The 19,853-nt window shown below is 41.2% G+C and overlaps 1 protein-coding gene across 2 annotated transcripts in view; it reads left to right on the forward strand.

The window, feature by feature from the left end:
• The window catches only part of PCDH19 (protocadherin 19), a 161,972-nt gene that overhangs the window by 89,629 nt on the left and 52,490 nt on the right, over positions 1-19,853 (forward strand). The window contains exon 4 of one of the 2 annotated variants that reach the window (XM_089536693.1): positions 9,685-9,857. In XM_089536693.1, coding sequence (XP_089392819.1) covers positions 9,685-9,857 — 173 coding nt within the window. The remainder of the gene's footprint in view (positions 1-9,684; positions 9,858-19,853) is intronic. The other variant, XM_089536695.1, reaches the window with a different exon arrangement.

Consider the following 19,853-nt stretch of genomic DNA (forward strand, 5'->3'; position numbering starts at 1 on the left):
AAGGTGGAAAGACAGGCTTACAGTTGAACATAAAGAAAATAAAAATCATGACCACTGATGAGTTGCATAACTTTCAAGTAGATGATGAAGGCATTAAAATATATTTTAATAATATTTTTAAATAATTGTAAGATGCTTTGAGTCTTAATCTGGGGGAAAAGAAGTATACAAATAAGTAGTACTAGTAGTTGATCAAGATTTTCCATACCTTGGCTCAGTTGTTAATCAGAATGGAGACTACAGTCAAGAAATTGGAAGAAGACTAGGACTTGGAAGGGCAGCTGTGAAAGAGCTAGATAAGATTTGAAATGTAAAAGTATATCATTTAATACTAAAGTTAGGATTGTCCATGCCATTGTATTTCCAGTTTCTATGTATGGTCCTGAAAGCTGGACAGTGAAGAAAGTTGATATGAAGAAAATCAACTCATTTAAACTTGCTGCTGGAGACAGGTGCTACAGATACTGTGGATCAATAAATGGCTCCTAGAGCAAATCATGGCTTAACTCTCTCTAGAAGCCAATATGGTTTCTGAGACTGTTGTACTTTGGCCATATCATGAGTTATAGGGCAGACTAGGCCCTTGTTGCTGCTACCTAGAGTTGGGCTTTGACTCTATTTTTATTTCTAAACACATTTTTGTTTCAGAATAATAGAACAACAGCATCAACAATATCTGCCACCTGGTTAACTGGAGATACTTTGTTCTAAGTCAGTCATAATGTTTTTAAATTTAACTTGTTATAATTGATTAGTTGATTAAACTTTGCGGTGTGAATTACAATTCCCTTTACATGCACAGAATTGGGTGGAGAGAAGGAATCCACATTTTGGTCTCCTTCCTAGCTCTGTGATTCCATTGAGTTGCTTGAGTCAGTGTGCCTCTGAAGACATAACTGAATGCCTAATGAGTCCTGTGCAGTTTGTTCTAGTCTTTCAGAAGATCTGATTATTTCCTTGCCTAAAATTTCTCTTTCATTTACTATATATATATATATATATATATATATATATATATTACATGATATATATTACATGAGCAATGAGAATAAGAGCCATATGATGTGAGCAGCTTCCATTCAGACAGGGAAAGGGTGGTGTTTACCAGCCTCATTCATGATGTTTAACTGCAATCATATAATCGCTGGTAAAGAAAATTGCTGCCTGCCTTGTATTGTTTGTTGCAATCCAATATGGAATTTGACCTTCCGAGAAGAAATCTGTTCATGTCATCTGACCCATACCCGCTGTTAAACTAAGCTGACAATAGATTCTGGCTTGGTGGTAGCAACGTCTGTAACTCTAGAGAAATCTGGCCAGACTGTGGAACAATGACAGGGAAGAGTGTATTCTTGCAAGTAGATCTTTCACATTGTGGACTGCTGTTCTGCTAGGAAGATAAATGTGAATAAAAAACCATATTGCCCAGCTGTTTGCTTTATGGAACTCATATGGGCATACTTCAGTTACAAAGCCTCGACAAAGAACGTCCTTTTTACAAAGTCTTTTTATGCCCATGTGCCCCCCCCCCCCCATTTTTTGCTTGTCATCTGTTTAGCTGGACATTTTTAAGCAGTGTTGGAAGTGGGAGGATGGTAGAGAAGGGCTGGGGAAACACAGACATTTGGTGTTGGGTTGCAGCAACATAACAGCAGTAAACAATGCAATTAAAAAAACTCCAACAGCTGGGAAAGAGCAGGAGTCTACTCTAACCTATATTACCATAGCTATACATGTCTGCCTTCAGCAGTTAAGATAAACAACAGCTATTTCCAGAATTGATTACTGAACATGCATAAACAGCAAAACGGAGGAGGGGGGGGGGGACAGATAAGCCTACCTCACCAACTGCCCTCAGCATCTTAAAGAAGCATAGATCTTATAGGTCTGAACACCAAAATCATAAGTGGTCTGGATGCATTTTGGAAGAAGCCTTCAAGTGGTCTCTAGAAAGTTCAACATGTTCATATTTATTGTTATCCCTCCACATCTGTGGTTTTGACTTTTGCAGATTTGATTTTTTGTGTTTTTGATTAATATGTTCTCTCTATGAATCTAGTCTAGGTCCTCCAGTGCAAACTTCTGCTGGAAGTTGGCCATAGAGTTGTACTGGAGAACCTAGCAGTTCCTAGAGAAAACACTTCTCTAGGCATTTCTAGGTCCTCCAGTATGAATTTATGATCACCATCTGGCAGATGTTGACCATAGAGTTGCATTGGAGGACCTAGGGATTCCCAGAGAGGTGTTCTCTCAGGTAAAATGAGTAGTGTTTTTTATTTCTCTTTTCCCCACATTTGCGAGGGTTTTTTGCCCCTAGCTCCAGCCAATGTGGAGGGACCGCTGTAGTTATTCACTGCCTACCTGGAAAGATTGTTTCCTTTTACTTGTGCATATTGTTAGTGTTGGATTAAAAAGTTTGTTAAAGCATCTTGAATTGCTCTTGCTTTTTGGGGTGTAGGAATTTGTTCCTATACCAGCTCAACTTTACGAAGACAGTAAGAGCTTCCTGACAGTAAGAGCTGTTCAACAGCAGAACACAATCCCTCAGAGGATGGTGGAGTCTCCGTCTTTGGAGGTCTTTAAACAGAGGCTGGGTGGTCATCTGTTGGCGGTGCTTTGATTGTGTGTTCCTGAATGGCGGAGGGTTGAACTGGATGGCCCTTGTGGTCTCTTCCAACTCTGTGATTCTGTGATGATTCTGTGATTCTTTCCAAATTGTGTCTACCTTTTGTACTAAAGAAGTCATTCCCAGGAACACATCCACTTAAGTTAAGTGAGGTATACCTGTATATGACTTTTTTGTCATTTCCACTTCATGTCTTTCACACTGAAACAAGTAAATTTAGAAAGAGAATGCTAATACTAATTAGAGAGTGCAGAAGCCTAAAACAAAACAGAACAAAACAAAACAAAAAAATGGAAATAAAGCATCAGGACCATGGACAGAGAATTGGTTGTACAGATATTGAACAGGGTATGCATCCTTAGGTGTTGCACCAGCATTGGTCAATAGGCAGCTTTGCTGTATTGCTTTATTGAGTCTCTGTGTTATTGCTTCCTGGGGAACAGTTACCTTACCTTCAGGGCAACGTTTGCCCTGGCCCTGAACTGTACAGTCTGTGTTGCTGGCAATATTTTTGAAGATTTTGTTGCCATCAATGTGTCACAGTGCAGAAGGTGAAATATTGGACTCTGTGGAAATTTTTGAAGATGAGTCACTGGCATCTGCGGATGCTAGAACTAAAACTATCATGGAGCTGGGGTCAACAGTGGTTATCATTAATATCTGAGTCGCATTCTCTGGATTCTTCCACTTCTGTGGAAGAATCTGTGGCAAAGAGTTCCCCAGATGCTACGAATAACAGTAAATATGAAGTACAATAACATCCAAAATCTACTTTCTAATAAAAATGAAGTTGCTGGAATCTTTAGAAAATACTCCCCTTTCCAAAGATGGGTTTACTGAGTTATATCTTGTTACTGAGTTATTGTTACTGTGTTACACCTTGATAATGAACTGCTATACAGTCTGCTAGGTAATCCCGCATTTTACTTGTTGGAAGATTTTTGCATTCTCTTTCCCCCTCTCTAGATAGACAGGGATTTCCTGCATGCAACCTGCCCTCTCTCTCATTCAAACTAACCATGTGATTTAGGTCACTCCCTCTTTGGGACATTCTCTCTCAAGATTTTCAACTGACCTGTTGGTTTTCCATCTTCCTCCTCTCTCAACTTTCTTTGGAAAGATGGTGAGATAAAGATTTGTTTTTACCTGAACCATTCACTAACAATATTACGATACAGCTTCTATGTAAATATAGATTAAAGCCATTAGTAAATGTTTGTTTTGAACTACAAGCTACTTGTGTTGTTTTTGGAGTCAGTCTCAGTCCTTAGGGGAGCATATATGACAAAAGCATTTCTGCTAATCTGCTGATTTAAAGCTAGCCCCTAACAGGCTTGTCTTTGACATTTTTGACATTTAAATATTTTTGTTTCCTTAACAAAGACTAAAGTCTTAGGAAACTTAAACTTCTCATCAGCAAAATTATTGTTGTTTGAGTGGAGGCTAAACTGGTGTAATGAGCAGATAAATTTTGCAGTAGGATAATAGTAATAATAATAATAATAGTTATTATTATTATTATTTGTATTTTCCCACCTCTCCCTGCAGATCGAGGTGGGATTACATCAACAAATTAACACAGTACAGATATAAAATGCAGTCAATAAAACACTGACATTATAATTAATTCAATAAAATAGCTAAAACATCTAGAACATCTTAAACATTTAGAAAACATACATCATAATCAGAAGTGAAACATTTTATCTTAAAGATCTTCTATAAGAGGTCAGATGGATAAGCCCGCTGGAAGAGATCCGTCTTAAGTGCCTTCTTAAAGACATCTAAGGTGGTGATAAGACAGATCTCTTCTGGTAGGCTGTTCCAAAGTTTGGGGGCTGCGGCCATAAATGATCTATGGGAGGTTGACATTAACCTGGGCTTATGGTATTTCTAACAAATTCTTCCCAGATGTTCTGAGAGTGCGGGCGGATTGTGTAGGGAGAGGCATTCCAACTCGGGCCCAAGCCATGAAGGGCTTTAATAGTAATAACCAACACTTTGTACTGCGCCTGGAAGCTAATCGGTAGCCAGTGAAGAGTTTTTAACCCAGCTGTTATATGGGCCAGCCTAGGTGTTCCAGTGACCAATCTGGCTGCCGCATTTTGAACCAATTGAAGCTTCCGAACTTGGTACAGATGTACCACATAGAGTGCATTACAGAAATCTAGACGAGAGATTACCAGTACAAGTACTACTGCTTCAAGGTCCTTTTGATCCAGGTAGGAATGCAGTTGGCGTATCAACCGAAGTTGATACCAAGCACTCCTGGCCATTGCATCTATTTGAGATGACAGCTGGAGAATGAATCCAGAAGTACTCCCAGACTACGAACTTTGTCCTTTAGGGGAAGTGTGACCCCGTCCAGAACTAGTTGACAAAACTCCTTCCCCGGACTTGGGGTACCTATCACAAGTACCTCCGTTTTCTCTGGATTCAGCTTGAGTTTGTTTTCCCTCATCTAGCCCATTACCAACCCAAGGCAAGCATCCAGAGGAGAGATGCCATCCTTCGTCACTGCAGCAGTCGGAGACATAGAGAAATAAATTTGGGTATCATCAGTGTACTGATAACACTGCGCTCCATGTCTCCAGATATTCTCTCCCAGTGGCTTCATGTAAATGTTAAACAGCATTGGGGACAGAATCGCACCTTGAGGGATGCCCAATTTGCGCTCCCTCTTGGATGAATAGCTGTCCCCAAGTGACACCATCTGGAATCTGCCCGAAAGGTAGGAATGGGACCACTGCAACGCAGTGCTCCCAATACCTAATTCCCTCAGGCGTTCCAGAAGGATACCATGGTCAATGGTATCGAAGGCCACTGAGATGGCCAAGAGTACCAACAGGGTCACACTTCCCCTGTCGATGCCCAGATGGAGATCATCGACTAAGGCGACCATGGCCGTCTCAACTCCATATCCTGCCCTGAAGCCGGTTTGAAATGGGTCCAGATAATAGGCTTCATCCAAGACAACCTGGAGCTGCAAAGCAACTGTCCTCTCGATCACTTTGCTCAGAAATGTTAATAAGGAGACCAGTCTATAATTGGCTCTCACCAGGGGTCCAGGGAGGTTTTTTTAAAAAGCGTTCTAACTATCGCTTGTTTTAATTTCAGTTACTATATTCCCTCCCTAAGGGATGCATTGATGGGCAAGGATCGAGAGGGCATGTTGTCCTCCTTAAACTTTCAAGAATCTTGTCCACTTCATCAGTATTTACAAACTCAAAATGATCCAGTCAAACATAGTCCACAGAGTCACTGGACACATCTCTTTCTTTTTCTTTTATAATGCTGGCATCCAGATCGACCCTTATCTGAGAGATTTTATCTGCAAAAAAGTCATTAAAAGCATCACAGCAGGCTTTTCAATAAAAAGTTCAGGGTGGGAGGCAGTTGGGTTAACTCTTTAACCACCCTGAACAGCTCTGCCGGAAGAGACTCTGCAGACGCAGTACGTGCAGCATAGAAGGAATTCTTTGCTGCATCTATTGCCACTCTATAGGAATCTAAATAGTCTCTATGGCATGTCTTGTCAGACAAACGTTTATGTTTTTGCCAGCGGCACTCTAGTCATTGCGCAGTCCACTTCATTTGACAAAGATTTTCCGTATACCAAGACTTTTTATTTGAAGTGGGCTGGAAAGGACGCTCGGGAACAATAGTGACTAGAGCAGTGGTTCCTAACCTTCCTAATGCCACGACCCTTTAATACAGTTCCTCATGTTGTGGTGACCCAAACCCATGAAATTATTTTCATTGCTACTTCATAACTATAATGAAATAGGTGTTTTCCAATGGTCTTAGGCGACCCCCATGAAAGGGTCATTCGACCCCCAAAGGGGTCCCGACCCACAGGTTGGGAACCACTGGTCTAGAGCCTTGGCAAGGTCGTTACTCCAGGTATTGACCAAGGCTTCAATAGAGTCACCATCATTCCCAACCACAGAACCCACTAGTGCTTCCTGGAACCTTTTGGGTTCCATCAGCTTTTGAGGGTGGACCATTTTAATAGGTCCTCCACCTCCAAGGGGGAGATGGGTAGTAGCCTTCAGTCCGACTTTGACCAGGAAATGGTCCGTCCATGACAGAGCAGGGGTGTGAATCACCTCTGCCCACGGATGTTCCTGATCCGTACTGAAGACCACATCGAGTGTGTTACCAGCCTAATATTCTGGAAAATAACAATGTGCAGCTATGCTTCAATTAACAAGTTTTTTTGGTATTATTTCTTTAGCCAAAAAAAAAAAGGTACCAAAGGCAGAAATAACATGAAAAGAATAGGGATGGGTTTCTCCATCACAAAAAAGAAGAGTAGTGTCACATTTCAGCAAACTTTTTACCAAGAACTAACAACAGGCACAAGAGAAATACCTAGGTTAAACTCTGAAGAAGTAAACACAAGCATTTTGACCTTTCTAGACACCAGGAATAATACACACACACACACACACACACACACACACACACACACACACACCCCTCCACCAAATTCTGTTTTTCTTATGATTTTTATTTTGGTGGCCAGACTATGCCTTTTTAAATGTGTGTGTGTTGGGGAGGGGACTAACTGGTGAGACAGTTTATCTGTTCTCCCCATTTCTCTCTGCTTTGCTGTTTATATATGACCATTAAGAGATTCTGAAGGCAGCTCCTATTTACCTAGCCTGTTGTAGGCACGTGCACCTACCTGCAAAAGGATGGGATAAAACAAAATCCCATTCTTTCCTAGGTCAAGCTTTATTGCAAAGTGTACTGCAGACATGTTGCTGCAACGCAACATCGAAATACTGTGTTTCTTCAGCTGTCCTTCACCTGCTCCCAATTCCAGTGCTAGTAACACTCTTCCAGACAGAAGAGAAGGAAGAAAAAGGGAACTGGGTAGGTGTAAAGAGTCTTTGTAAAAAGGAGCTTCTTTATTAGAGACTTTGTTCACTGAGAATTCCTGGCTGGTTCTAGGAGTTGTAGTCCCTCAGAGTAAATTTTCCAAGCTCTGAGCCCCTGTGAAACTCAGAATAAGACTATTCACCATGGAGGCATCACATTTCATAATCAATATTTCCAGTTACAGAGATTTCAGATAGCAAGGTCAGGATGTACCCTGCCTGACCCAGAGAACCACTGTCAGCTTTGCCAAAGACTGCCAGTGATCTGATGGTATAAGGTACTTCCATGTGTTCAGTCTGTGAAGAGCTTTCTAGGGATGTCAGGAGATGACGCCGAGGAAAAGAGAGGTGATAAGAACTGTAGCTAAGGGGTGTTGCTGCAGTCTCACCCTAATGAATGTCATGAACATAAGGTAATCATCTGAGAACTGAAATGTCAACTCTTAATCCTCTAGTGTGTTTTTAATCCAGCAAAACGTCGCTTCTTGAAGAAGTGTGATTGCTGTCTTAACTTTGTGGTGTGCATCTTAAAATCTTTACTCTTTAATTAATCTGTTTGGTCTTTCCGAATTGATTTCTCCTTAGCCTTCTGTCGTGTGTGCATGCTGGTTAAATCCTAGGTTTAAAGGGCTTCTGCAGGGATGTCTTTATTTTAAAAGGGCATGTTTGAAGATATTCCAGTCTTAGCACATGTTTCTGCACAAGCTTTTCCTCTCTCTTTCCCTTACATATTGTTCTTGGTTCAGCAACACATCCTGTGGTAGTTGGTCAACTTCATTTCTGCAGAGACTGGAAATGGCCTTTCCAAAGGGGTACATGTGCCCACATGAGCTCAGGGCTAAACCCCAACTAAATCACAACTGGTCATTAGAGCTGGTTAACACAACTGTTGAATAAATCCCAAAGACATGAGTGAATAGCCAGTAAACTAGTGCCAAGCTGAAATGAGCCAGAGTTGATGCCAGTGTGGTATTCAGCATGAGGAGAGGTCTACAAAGGTGTGTACAAGGGAGACATAGTCAGTTCTTTGAATACTGGAGTCTCCAACTGCTTAGAGCTAATGACTCTCTGAACTTGGGGAAAACAGTCTCAGATTTAACATGTGCTTCCTTGCAATTGAGTGTGAAGCTAGGCAAAAGAAAGTGTGTGAGAGACAAGTTGATCTCATATTGGTACACACTGGCCCAGAACAGGTTTGACAAAAAGCTTTGATTGCCAGGCTAGGAAACTTTTGGCCCTCTAGATGTTTTGGACTAAAACTCCCACAGTCTCTTATCATTGGCTGTGCTGGCTGGGGCTTCTGGGAGCTGAAAGTTTTATCACCTGAGCTGTTCTGGCATGACTGTTCTGGGCTGCAGTGGCTGGGTGCCTTTGACTAGCACATGAAGGTTAAATCCCTTATCCCTGTCATTTCAGGCCACAGGTTCAAAACCCAAAGTGGGCTCAAGAGCTGCCACATTACCCATGAGCTGTCTGCTGTGGAAGATATAGCCATGCAAGGATGTGTGCTTTTAAATATTGCATCAGAGCTGTGGGTTCCTTTCTCAGCTGCCGTAGCCAGTTAGGTCTTTCCTGTCCATTTAGTAACTTAGCTGGGGAGTTTCTGCACTTAAAACAAACCCAGCAATGTTCAGCTACACATCACCCACAATCATGAGAGACTTATTTCTCTGCCATTACAGGAGCGCAGCACTGTACATGTTATAGCAAGCTGAATAGTTTGGATTGCTGTTGTACTTTGTCTCTTCCGATTACTTTCTTCTTGTGGAGAAGGTGCTCCTGTGCCTCCCCTCCTTGCAGATCTTGCCTCTGGTATAGCTTTGGCTGTGATCTGATCAAGTTCTCTCCTTTGTCCTCACTTTGTTTCACAAGCAACATTATTACTTACGCTTGTAGGAGGATATGAACAAGAGGCTCATGTAATTTTCTGCACACCTGAGGGCTGCCTCCAGTTCTTGCTGCCTTATTGTATGCTGAGTGTTCAGAGCAAAGGATGGCATGGCTGCTCTGTGGTATGAAAAATATCCTCCTGCAGCAACCCCTTTCTCCCCATGGGAAGATAGCTATGTTTTGGATCCTGCCTGAGGCTTGTGAAAATGTCTGTGCTGAGAGTGTCCTTTGCTTCTGAGATGTAGTTCTGTGGCATATTTCACTCTTCTTTCTTCCACCCAGCAGTTCAACATTCAAAGATTTGGAGGGAAACAGCCTGAAGGACAGTGGGCATGAAGAGAGTGACCAGACAGACAGTGAACATGATGCCCAGCGTGGTCTGTACTGTGACACGGCTGTTAATGATGTTTTGAATACCAGCGTCACTTCCATGGGGTCTCAGGTGCCTGAACAAGGTAGGTTGTGTTGATTTTTACAGAGGTTTGTAGAGTGCACAAGCTCAAAGTAGTTGTCAGTTGTTTGTGACCTGTTGTGCTTCCTTCATCGTCATTAGCCCATGGATGTAACAGAATGCTTGTGAACATTGTGACTGCTCAGGAGGAAGGCAACAGGATACTGACAAAAATAGTGTCATTCACGAGAAGAAAGTGAAGGGCCTGTGGAATAGTTCATGCCTATGGTAATGGAGGGTTTATCAGCAATTGTATCAAATGGGAGGTTGTGAGCTAAGAAGATTTGGTAGTTAGTCTAGAAGCAGAGGGATTGAATAAGGCAAAACCAAAAAGGAGAAATTTGTGGGAAGGCTCAACTGTTGAATATCACATCAATTCTTTTAATTAACCAACTCCACATTTAGCTGCATTTCTGCCCTAGATCCTTTATCTTCAAAGCTAAATCATGCAATAAAATTATTGGATTAAACTCTGTCCTGTGAATCTTGCTGTTCCTGGATTAACCTCTGTCCTGTGAATATTGCTGTTGCTTATGACCATTTTCATGCAGTATGAATACGGTGTTTTAAAAAGCCCTCTATTGTGTAACAAACGTAGCAATAGTAGCACCCAAGCGGGACATTTGGAGGAAGCAGAGCTGCCACATGTCCTCAATTTCCAAAAGAGAGGGCTGTCTATGCTGAAGCCTTTTCCACTTCATGCCAAATATATAGCAATTAACCAGGGAAATGTACTCTGGACAGTTTCCTCTTCATTCTAACTTTAACCATCGTAGGTATGAATCTGACATTGAACCATATTTTGGCAGCAGTCCCTGTTTGCCTGAGTTTTACTTGTCCTCCAGGGAATCTCCCTCTTAGGAGCCATGACTTGCCTCAGGGCACTCATGGCTAGGATCCAGTTCTCTCTACTTGTTTCTATATGAGGAACACCATTACTGTGGGCTCCAAATGCACATCCATTCATAAAAAGAGACACTTTAGAAGTGTAACACATCTGTTTCTCATCCAGGCGTGATGTTTTGAAAGTGATGTTTGTGCCGCTTGATAAATGATGTTGGCTTGACCCTGCTGCAAAATGTTTTTCTTGTAAGTGTATTCCCAAGTGATCAATTTTCTGCCTGCTGCAGAGCCATTCCCCAACACAGTGCAGGACCTTTTGGAAACTTGTTTCCTCCCTTGACTGTTGCAATGTTAGATGTCACTTGCTGAGGTTCAGGAAAGATGAGAATGTATTATATAAATACATGTTTAAGGATATTATGCAAATCACTTGGAGCATTGATAGCAATCTTAATATCTGAATGTGTACGTGTCTGTGTGTGTGTATTTGTGAATGAAAATGTATACCTGTAAACTCGCCTATGATTCTTCAAGTGTGTTCATTATATGTGTCCACAACAACTCCCACCCCTCCACCTATCAAATTATAGTTGAAGTTTGTGAAAGGGGAGCTTCTGAATTCTGATCTGTTTCATATGTGATCTGCCATGGTTTTTTGGTGAGTATAATTATAACATTTTTATGCTGCTTAATAGCCAGAGTTCACCAGGGCATGTGCAGTACAATGGAAAAAAAATAAACACAAACAATAAGGATAAAAAGTGCACATAATAAAAACCAAAAAGATGGGGTTGGACTGGATGGCCCTTGTGGGTCTCTTCCAACCTTATGAATCTATGATTCTCTGATCACAAAGGTTTAAACCAGCTGCAAAATAGTGCTAAGATCAGCAGTGAGGAGAGAGCCACCACAGCTACTCAACCGGGGGCAAAGAGAGCAGCCCTGGGCACTGCACCTGAGAAGTGATGAGGAGGAAGGTGCCACAGCTGCCCAGCTGGGCACAAAAAGAGCAGCCTGGGCCTCTGCCACTGGAGCAGCAGTGAGGAGGGGCCACCATAGTCATGCAACCAGGAGATGATTGAAGTCTCATGGACCGTAGCTAAAATGGAGAGATCCATTAACTCTTCTTCCTCACAAGGGAACTTGAGAGTTCTTGGAGGGTGGATTTGTGTGTGGGGAGGACGTGAGTTGGGTGAAGGGACCTGAAAAGACTTTGAAGGGGCTTCTAAGGACTTGGGGGTGTGGATTGGAAGAGGGAGGAACTTATGAGGGTCTTGAGAGGGACAGGTGATGTATAATCATTCCTTGTCTAGAACAAAGTTGGGGTAAGCATTAAGATGACAAAATCTACTATGCAGCAGCAATAATAATAATAATAACAATACAACAGCAACAATTATTTATTTATTTCCTGCCTCTCCGCAAGGCTCGAGGGAGGGGGAACAACATGTTAAAATACAAAACACAGTGGAAAAACTCATGGACTCCGACTTAAAATACAACCATATAAAATCATTAAAATACCCTCATAAGAGTACATATGCAATTAAAAAGTCATGATTTAAAATTGACTGGGTAGGCCTGCTGGAAGACGTATGCTTTAATGCTGTTTTAAAAGCAATCAGCATTTTCCAGAGAGATGTAGCAAGATCAGTGAAAGGGTATAACAAAGTCAGATTGAATCATATCAATAAGATTTCAAGAAAAACTTATCAGTATTACCATAATCCAAGTCTATGCACCAACCACAGAAGCAGAGCAAGAAGAAATTGAGAGATTCTATGATGGAGTCCAGAAATAAATTGACACCAAACAGGATTTCTTTACTCATAGGTGACTGGAATGCATAAATAGGAAGCAGTGCAGAATAAAAAATTGTAGGAAAATTCTAGGATAAAGAAATGAAGGATGAGATCTTCTGATAGAGACCAACAATCTATTCATTGCAAACACTTTCTTCATACAACTGGAGAGGAGATTGTACCCATAGCCATCACCAGATGGCCAATACAAAAATCAGATAGACTACATATTCAGAAACAGAAAATAGAAAAGCTCTATTCTTACAGAAAATATGAGACCAGGTGCAGACTGTGGCACAGACTATGAACTACTGATATCAAAAATTAGAATAAAATTGGAGAACACCAAACCAGTCATCGTGAGGAAATACAATCTGAAGAACATCCCAGCAGAATTTAAAGATAAAGTTAAAAATAGTTTTGCATTATTAAACCTAATTTACCAGGAACAAGAGGATGATTGACCCAAAACACAGAAGAGCTATATAAAAGAGATGATAGGAGGAATGACTCATGGGATGAAGAATCATATGAAGATGAACTCCAGATTTTGGAATGTGAAGTGAAAGCTGCATTCAAAGCAATTGGGAAGAATAAATCACCAGGTAAAGATGACAAACCCATAGAACTGTTATAATCTACAGAGACAGAATCTACTTTAGTTCTAACTGAAATCTGCCAACAAATATGGAAAACAAAACAATGGGGTTCAGAGACGGCTGCATTCTATCACTCTATTTGTTAAGCAGGTATGCAGAAAATACAGTATATGCAGAACAGGTTTAGACTTTAAGGATGATGGAATTAAGACCAGAGGAAGGAATATCAACCATCTATGATATATAGACAACACCAGATTATTAACAGAAAACAACAAAGACTTGGAATAATTACTAAAGAAATGTAAAGTAGGAAGTGCAAAGACAGGTTTACTTCTGAACATTAAGAAAACAAAAGTAATGACCACAGAGTAGCTATAAGAATTCATCTTAGACAATGAGAACATCAAAATAGTTGATTTCCTATACCTTGGATCAATCATTGATCAGAACAGAGACAGCAGTCAAGGAACCAGAAGAAGACTAGGACTGAAAAGGGCTGTGAAAGAACTCCACAAGATCCTAAAGTGAAAAGATATACAACTGAACTGTAAAGTTAAGATTGTCCAAGCTATAGTTTTTCTCATCGCCATATCTGGATGTGGGAGTTGGACAGTGAAGAAAGCTCAGAGGAAGAAAATCAACTCATTTGAGATGTGGTTCTGGAGGAGAATGCTAGGGATACAGTGGATGGCCAAAAAGAGAAACAAATAGGTCCTACAACAGATCAAGCCAGAATGCTCTATTATTATTATTATTATTATTATTATTATTATTATTACATTTATTTTATAAAGCGCCATAGGCATTACAGAGTACTTTTCAAAGCAAAACAATAAAAAACAGATAAAAGCCTGCCTACTGCATACAGTGCAACCAACAACAAGGAGGTATAAAATTAATAAAATAAGATTATACTAAAATGCCAAGATGATTAAATTGAGGATGTTGTACTTTGGCCACATCATGAAAAGGCAGGATTCACTAGAAAAGACAATAATGCTGGGAAAGGTGGAGGGCAATAGAAAGAGATGAAGACCACATACCAGGTGTATAGACTCAGTCAAGGAGACCACAACCCTGAGCCTGCAGGACTTGAGCAGAGCTGTTGAGGATTGGGGGTCTTAGAGGTGTCTCATGGGATCACCATGAGTTGGCATTGACACAAAGGCAGTTAACAACAAGATCTAAAATACTATGAGAATAAAAAAGTCTTCACCTGATACCAAAATATATGTATTAGTGAAGGTGCCTGGTGAACTGCTCCAAAGCAGTTGGTCCTCAGACAGGAGAGATGCAGTCTTCTGCCTCTGTCTCTGAAGCCCTGCTAGTTTGGTAGAAACTACCAGAGCTTGTACTCCATGACCATAGACTTCAAGAACAATGAGTGGCAATGTAGGACTTTGTGAAGCCCCTATGTGCTTCTCATCTAAAATTACTGCCCCCGAAGTATGTTTGCGTATGTATAGGGGAAAGCATTGGGGCCCTGTTCTATCATCATTATGATTTTAAATATTTTTCTTCAAAATTAAGTTCAGGGATTTGTCTTATTAATAGATATGAAATTGAAGGGTCCCCCCCCATTTTTCTTTAGAACATTGTGTCTCAGATTTGGGGGATTTTTTAAAAATAGATTTTTACCATATAATTAGAGAATCTTCACTAGCATTTAACAGAAATCTGTACAAAAAGATGTTTGATCCCTGAAAAAAGGCGGTTCTTCACTTCAAAAATGTTATACATTGAGGACCTGCTATAACTGTGTCAGAGAGAGAGAGAGAGAGAGAGATCTTCCTTAAATTAGTGCTGGTTTCCCCCCCTTCAAGCACACTCCAAGCAAGATATTTTAAAGCCTTTTGCTCTCTGTATGTATTAATCATTTATCCCATAGAATAAAACCCCCAGGAAGCAAGTGAGAAGAGATGACCTTTTCTTTCTGTGTGCATACCATTATTTCTGTACCTTGTGTAAATTGCATGAAGAGCTTTCCGTCAACAAAACCAGACTCCAGCACATAAAAGAGTCAGTCCTACCATTAGGTAGGAGGCAGCCACCTCAGGCAGCAGATTTAGTTAAGGATCTGCTTTCTTCTTATCTTTTTTTAAACTGAGGGCCAGGGACAGAAAGAAGTGATTGTGAGATTTGCTGTTATGTGTACCAAAATAAATGGCCTGGCTTTGTGTGTCATGCACAATTAGATTTGGCCTGATGAGGCAGCAAAATGTCACCTGCTCACCCTCTTGCTCACAGTGGTAAGCAATATATTGCATTGCTCTTTAAATTATAGACACTATTTTCAAATTAGCACAGTGTTTCTTAACCTGTAGTCCATGGACCCCCCCCTTGGCGGACGTGATGTACTCACAGGCGGTCTGCGAAGGCTTGCAGGCTGCTCAGTCTATTTCCTCCCCATGGTGGCTTTGTGACAGGAGCCAAAGCAGAGGCTGGCCGGACGGCCATTCAACCCACTGCCATTGCAAACTGGGAGGAAGAAGTAAGAGAAAAGTCTTCTTTCCCCCTCCAGCATCTCTAAGGGAAGGTTTAACAGATTTGGTATTCTGTATTCAATATTCAGGTATTACTACAACTACTACTACTACAGTGGGCCCTCAGTATCCACTTGGGTTTGGCTCTAGGACCCCATGTGAATGCTGTGGATGCTTAAGTCCCATTATATACAATGGGGTAGTAAAATGGTATCTCTTACATAAAATGGCAAAAACACAGCTGTCCTTTTTGGATTTAAAAAAAAATGCATAGTCAAGGAATGGATAGTTGAATCTGTGGATGCAGAATCTCTGGATACAGTGGGCCGACTGTGTTACAGTCAGACCTTCGTATCTGTGGGGAATCCATTCTGGACCCCACAGATACAAAAAACCTGAGACCTCAAATCCCATTGTTCCTAATGGTGGCACAATGTGTGCAGAGCTGCTACTCTGGCCGCATGCACGCATCGCCATTTGGGAGGAAGAGGCTTGTCATCCGTGAATGATCAAATCCACGTATGTCAAGTCTGTGAATGGTGAGGTCCCAATGTGTTGTTATTATTTAGCTTTTAAATCTTGAGTTAAGCCTTTGGGGTCCAGGCAACAAAAGATATTCAAAGGAATTCCCTGGTAAAGAAAATGTTAAGAACCATTGAATTAGCATACTGTATATTGGTTTTACACAAATCTGTGCTGCCTGTTTTGGTGAAGCCTTTCCTTATTTTTGGTAGCATATACCATGATATATCATATGATTCATGATTGGCCACCCTACTCACTTGCTATTCATTTCCTTCAAGCCCCCACCCAGAAAAGATAGCAGTCTTATCTAATCTTAAGAAAAGAAGGCTATGAAATAGCAACAGGATTTTACATCTCAACTGAGGAGTGAGGAAGAAGGAAAGAAACTCTTTGAAAGTTCACTTCTTGGCTTATTCAGTGAAATGACTTTAGTTAACCCAGCCAAACCTTCTAAATGGGACTCGATGACGGTTACTTTCCAATTCCCTACCATGAGCCATGTTTAATGGGAGAGTGGTGAGATTGTTCGCAATAATGTATTTTCTAGACAACCTTCTTATGGGCAGAGATGAAAAAATTAAACATTTATAGATCTGTGCTGTAGAAGTTTAAATTTTTCCCAGACCCAGGCTGTGTCTGAAATAGCATAGCATTTCTTATTCTCCTTTGAGAAGCAAGATGACTTTGGAAAAGGAAGAAAAATGTTTCAGATGAGGAGGTGAGGGCAGAGGTGGGGAGGACAGGGCTGGGCCAGGCATTCCCCAGACAATTTGTTGGCTGAGGCAAAGGACAAGACAGCCTTTTCCATGTACAGATTTTGCCTGGACGATCCAATGCTGGCAATGGGAAAGGGTCTCTCATGTTCCTGGGGGCACCAGTGTAGTTTATGGGTGGAGAATAGGCTATGTACTGTACCTAACACAACATAGGGAAAAGGAACTCAACAGGGACAGATGGTGGTGTCGCTGCTGTCCTCCAACATTTGAGGTGGTTGCCTTACTGCCCAGGGCTATCCCTGGGAGAGGAAGATTCTTTGAGATGGCATTGTTGCCATTGGTCCTTGAAATCTGTACCAGTTTCATATTTTGGAGGACTCTTGTGCAAGGTGTCATTTTGAGGGGATGCTCTCATCTTCTTGTCACTTTCACTGCTGCCTCTTGGGAGTCTCTTTCTGTATCCAGTCTGTGGAATTTCTGATCAAACAGACATAGCTGGTGAGAGCAGTCCCCTGCTCCTCAGTCATGAATAATTTCCAGAACACCCTACTCCTCAATGGAAAGCTAATTCCCCTTTGTTCTGCTTTTTTTTGTGTGAGAACAAACATTTCATCATGGAGTGGAAGCACCTGTAAATTGAGACTGCTGCAGAATCTCAGGAGCTTTCAATTACAAGCTGCTACCTCTAGTCTCTCACCTCATATTGCACAGAAGAAGTGCAAAATGACTTAATATATTCCATGCAAATATTATGTAAATTATGCTTAGGTGCAAATAAGATATGCACACACTCTAAGTTTGGCAGGCCCTGGCAGCTTTCTAATAAGTACCTTTCTAATAAGTACCACCATCCTAGCCATCTTCTCTCTCTGGTGACTATGAATCCAGCAGATTTATATCAAAACACTCCTCACTGCAACAAATATACTCTCTGTGGATTCCATGGAGGATGCCTGAATGTTTGGAAGCTACTAAACTCAGTGGCAAAGAGGGCTTTCAAAGAGGAGGGATCCTAGTTATCACAAGATCCTATGGGTCATAGTGGTTATGATATTAGACAAGGACTAGAAAGAACTGGTTTCAAATTACCACTCAGCCAAGAAGCTGAGTGTTGTTATTAGAATAATATTGGGGAGATGGACTATGTAGTTTGCCTTGACCTTCTTGGATGAAAGGTGAAATATACATTTTTTGTCTTCATCTTTGTGTTATAGCATTTCAAAGCATTATTGTATTTCATACAGTGGAACAACATTAACAACGCATGGGTGGTGCACACACCATTGCTCTCTGCCTTTCTTCCACAGATTTCAAGGGAGTGTGCATTTTATTTCTTTAATCCATTCATTGTCTGGGCATAGATGTGCCTGCATCAAATACCTTTCTATTTTGCTCTGGTCTTTAGTTACTACTTCCCACTCCTCACACAACTTAAAGCATGCTTGAAGTGGCTACTGTTATTCTGAGGGAAAAGAAGCTGAATGGCCAGGATCTACAGTGCGCTACCAGTCTAGATCAAGCCCCTTGTCAGTTTATTGCTGAAAACTGCTATTTGTTCTGCTGGCTGTACAGTAGCCCTGTGGGGGTAATTATTAAGTGGAGTCCTCAGCAGAAAGCTGGCATAGTGACCCAGTCCAAGAATCCCATGGCTGCTTTTTATGTGAAATAAAAGTGGCCAGTGTGGACACTTTATAAAAAAAGTAAATAAAGTGACATTTGGACCTTTCACTACTGGCAAGAGCTGCATCAAAGTCTGTAGCTGTTGCTGCAGGGCGATCAAGGAGGACTTGAGATTCACAATTATAACTTTAGCAGTCAGAAGATGATAGCAAAGAGAGGGGTACTTTAGTCAACAAATGCGCAGTTGCTGACTGGTGATGCCTACCAGAGTGACAAGCAAGTCAACTGAGGGCTTGTGTGGTAGCAGCCAGGATATCCCTAGTCTCCACTATTGTCTCTTGACAACGATCAAGAGAGGTGGAAATTACTTTTCTTCCTCAGTTTTTCAGGAGTAGTGTTTTTGTTAATGGTTCTTATTATAAGTATAGTTCTTCAGGGGCTACTGGGGCCTGACCTCCCATTATGAAGAATGAAGCAGTTGTTGCAGGTGGTGGGGACTGCATCCACACCATGGTACAACAACAACAACAACAACAACAACTCAGAGCTGAGTAGATCCCAAATGCCTCACTCTGAATTGTTCTCAGAACCCAGCATTGTGCATAATATCCTTAGATATTTCTTGTACTGTGACAGGAGAGGGACGATTTAAAAGGTAGTGGGAATCAAGCCCAAAAGGTGCTTCTGACTCAAAGCCTATTACCTGGCAAGCTATAGGCTACAAGGGTGCTATTAACAACCACCCATTTATGATATTATATTATTATATTATTTATATCCTGCCCTATATCATAATATGCGCTAGACCCATTTAACCCACGTCCTTTTGATGTTGATGTTTTCTGTGTCTTTTTGGATAAATCGATTCTGCACAAGTGTGAACCAGATGTGGATTGTAATCTGTTTAAATTTGCCCTTCGGCTGGCTGGAGCGGGTCAATTTTGAACCGATTCATTTGTGAATGTGAACCACAAGTGGGTTATTTTACAGGGGAAAAATGTGATAGGGAAAAATGTAGTGGGAAACAAGCTCCACTGTCGAATTGATCCATCGATTCACATCACAAACCACTTTTTTTTGCAAGTGGGAATGAAGCCTTGAATCGAGAGAGAGAGAGAGAGAGAGCAGAACCCTCTAATACTGGAGCTTCTTTCAGGTTTTGTATCTAAGATATTAATACATTTATTTGGATGTAACACTATTATGTCCTTTGGTGCACATGCTTCATAAGCGTGAAGTCCTTATGATTAGATGTTGCCAATTTTGTTGTGGAGTTCATCACCCAAAGCCCCTGTCTAGAGAATATATGCACCATGAAAGATGGCCCTTTCTGTCCTAGTCAAGTACAGCAATGGCCCAGAAGATGCTGGGGCAAGCCAACACCTTTAAGATTTCATTGATTTTGTTGT

Source organism: Sceloporus occidentalis, unplaced genomic scaffold (assembly GCF_023333645.1).
Source record: "Sceloporus occidentalis isolate IW3139 unplaced genomic scaffold, rSceOcc1.0.p SCAF_8, whole genome shotgun sequence".
In the NCBI taxonomy this organism is placed as follows: Eukaryota; Metazoa; Chordata; class Lepidosauria; order Squamata; family Phrynosomatidae; genus Sceloporus; species Sceloporus occidentalis.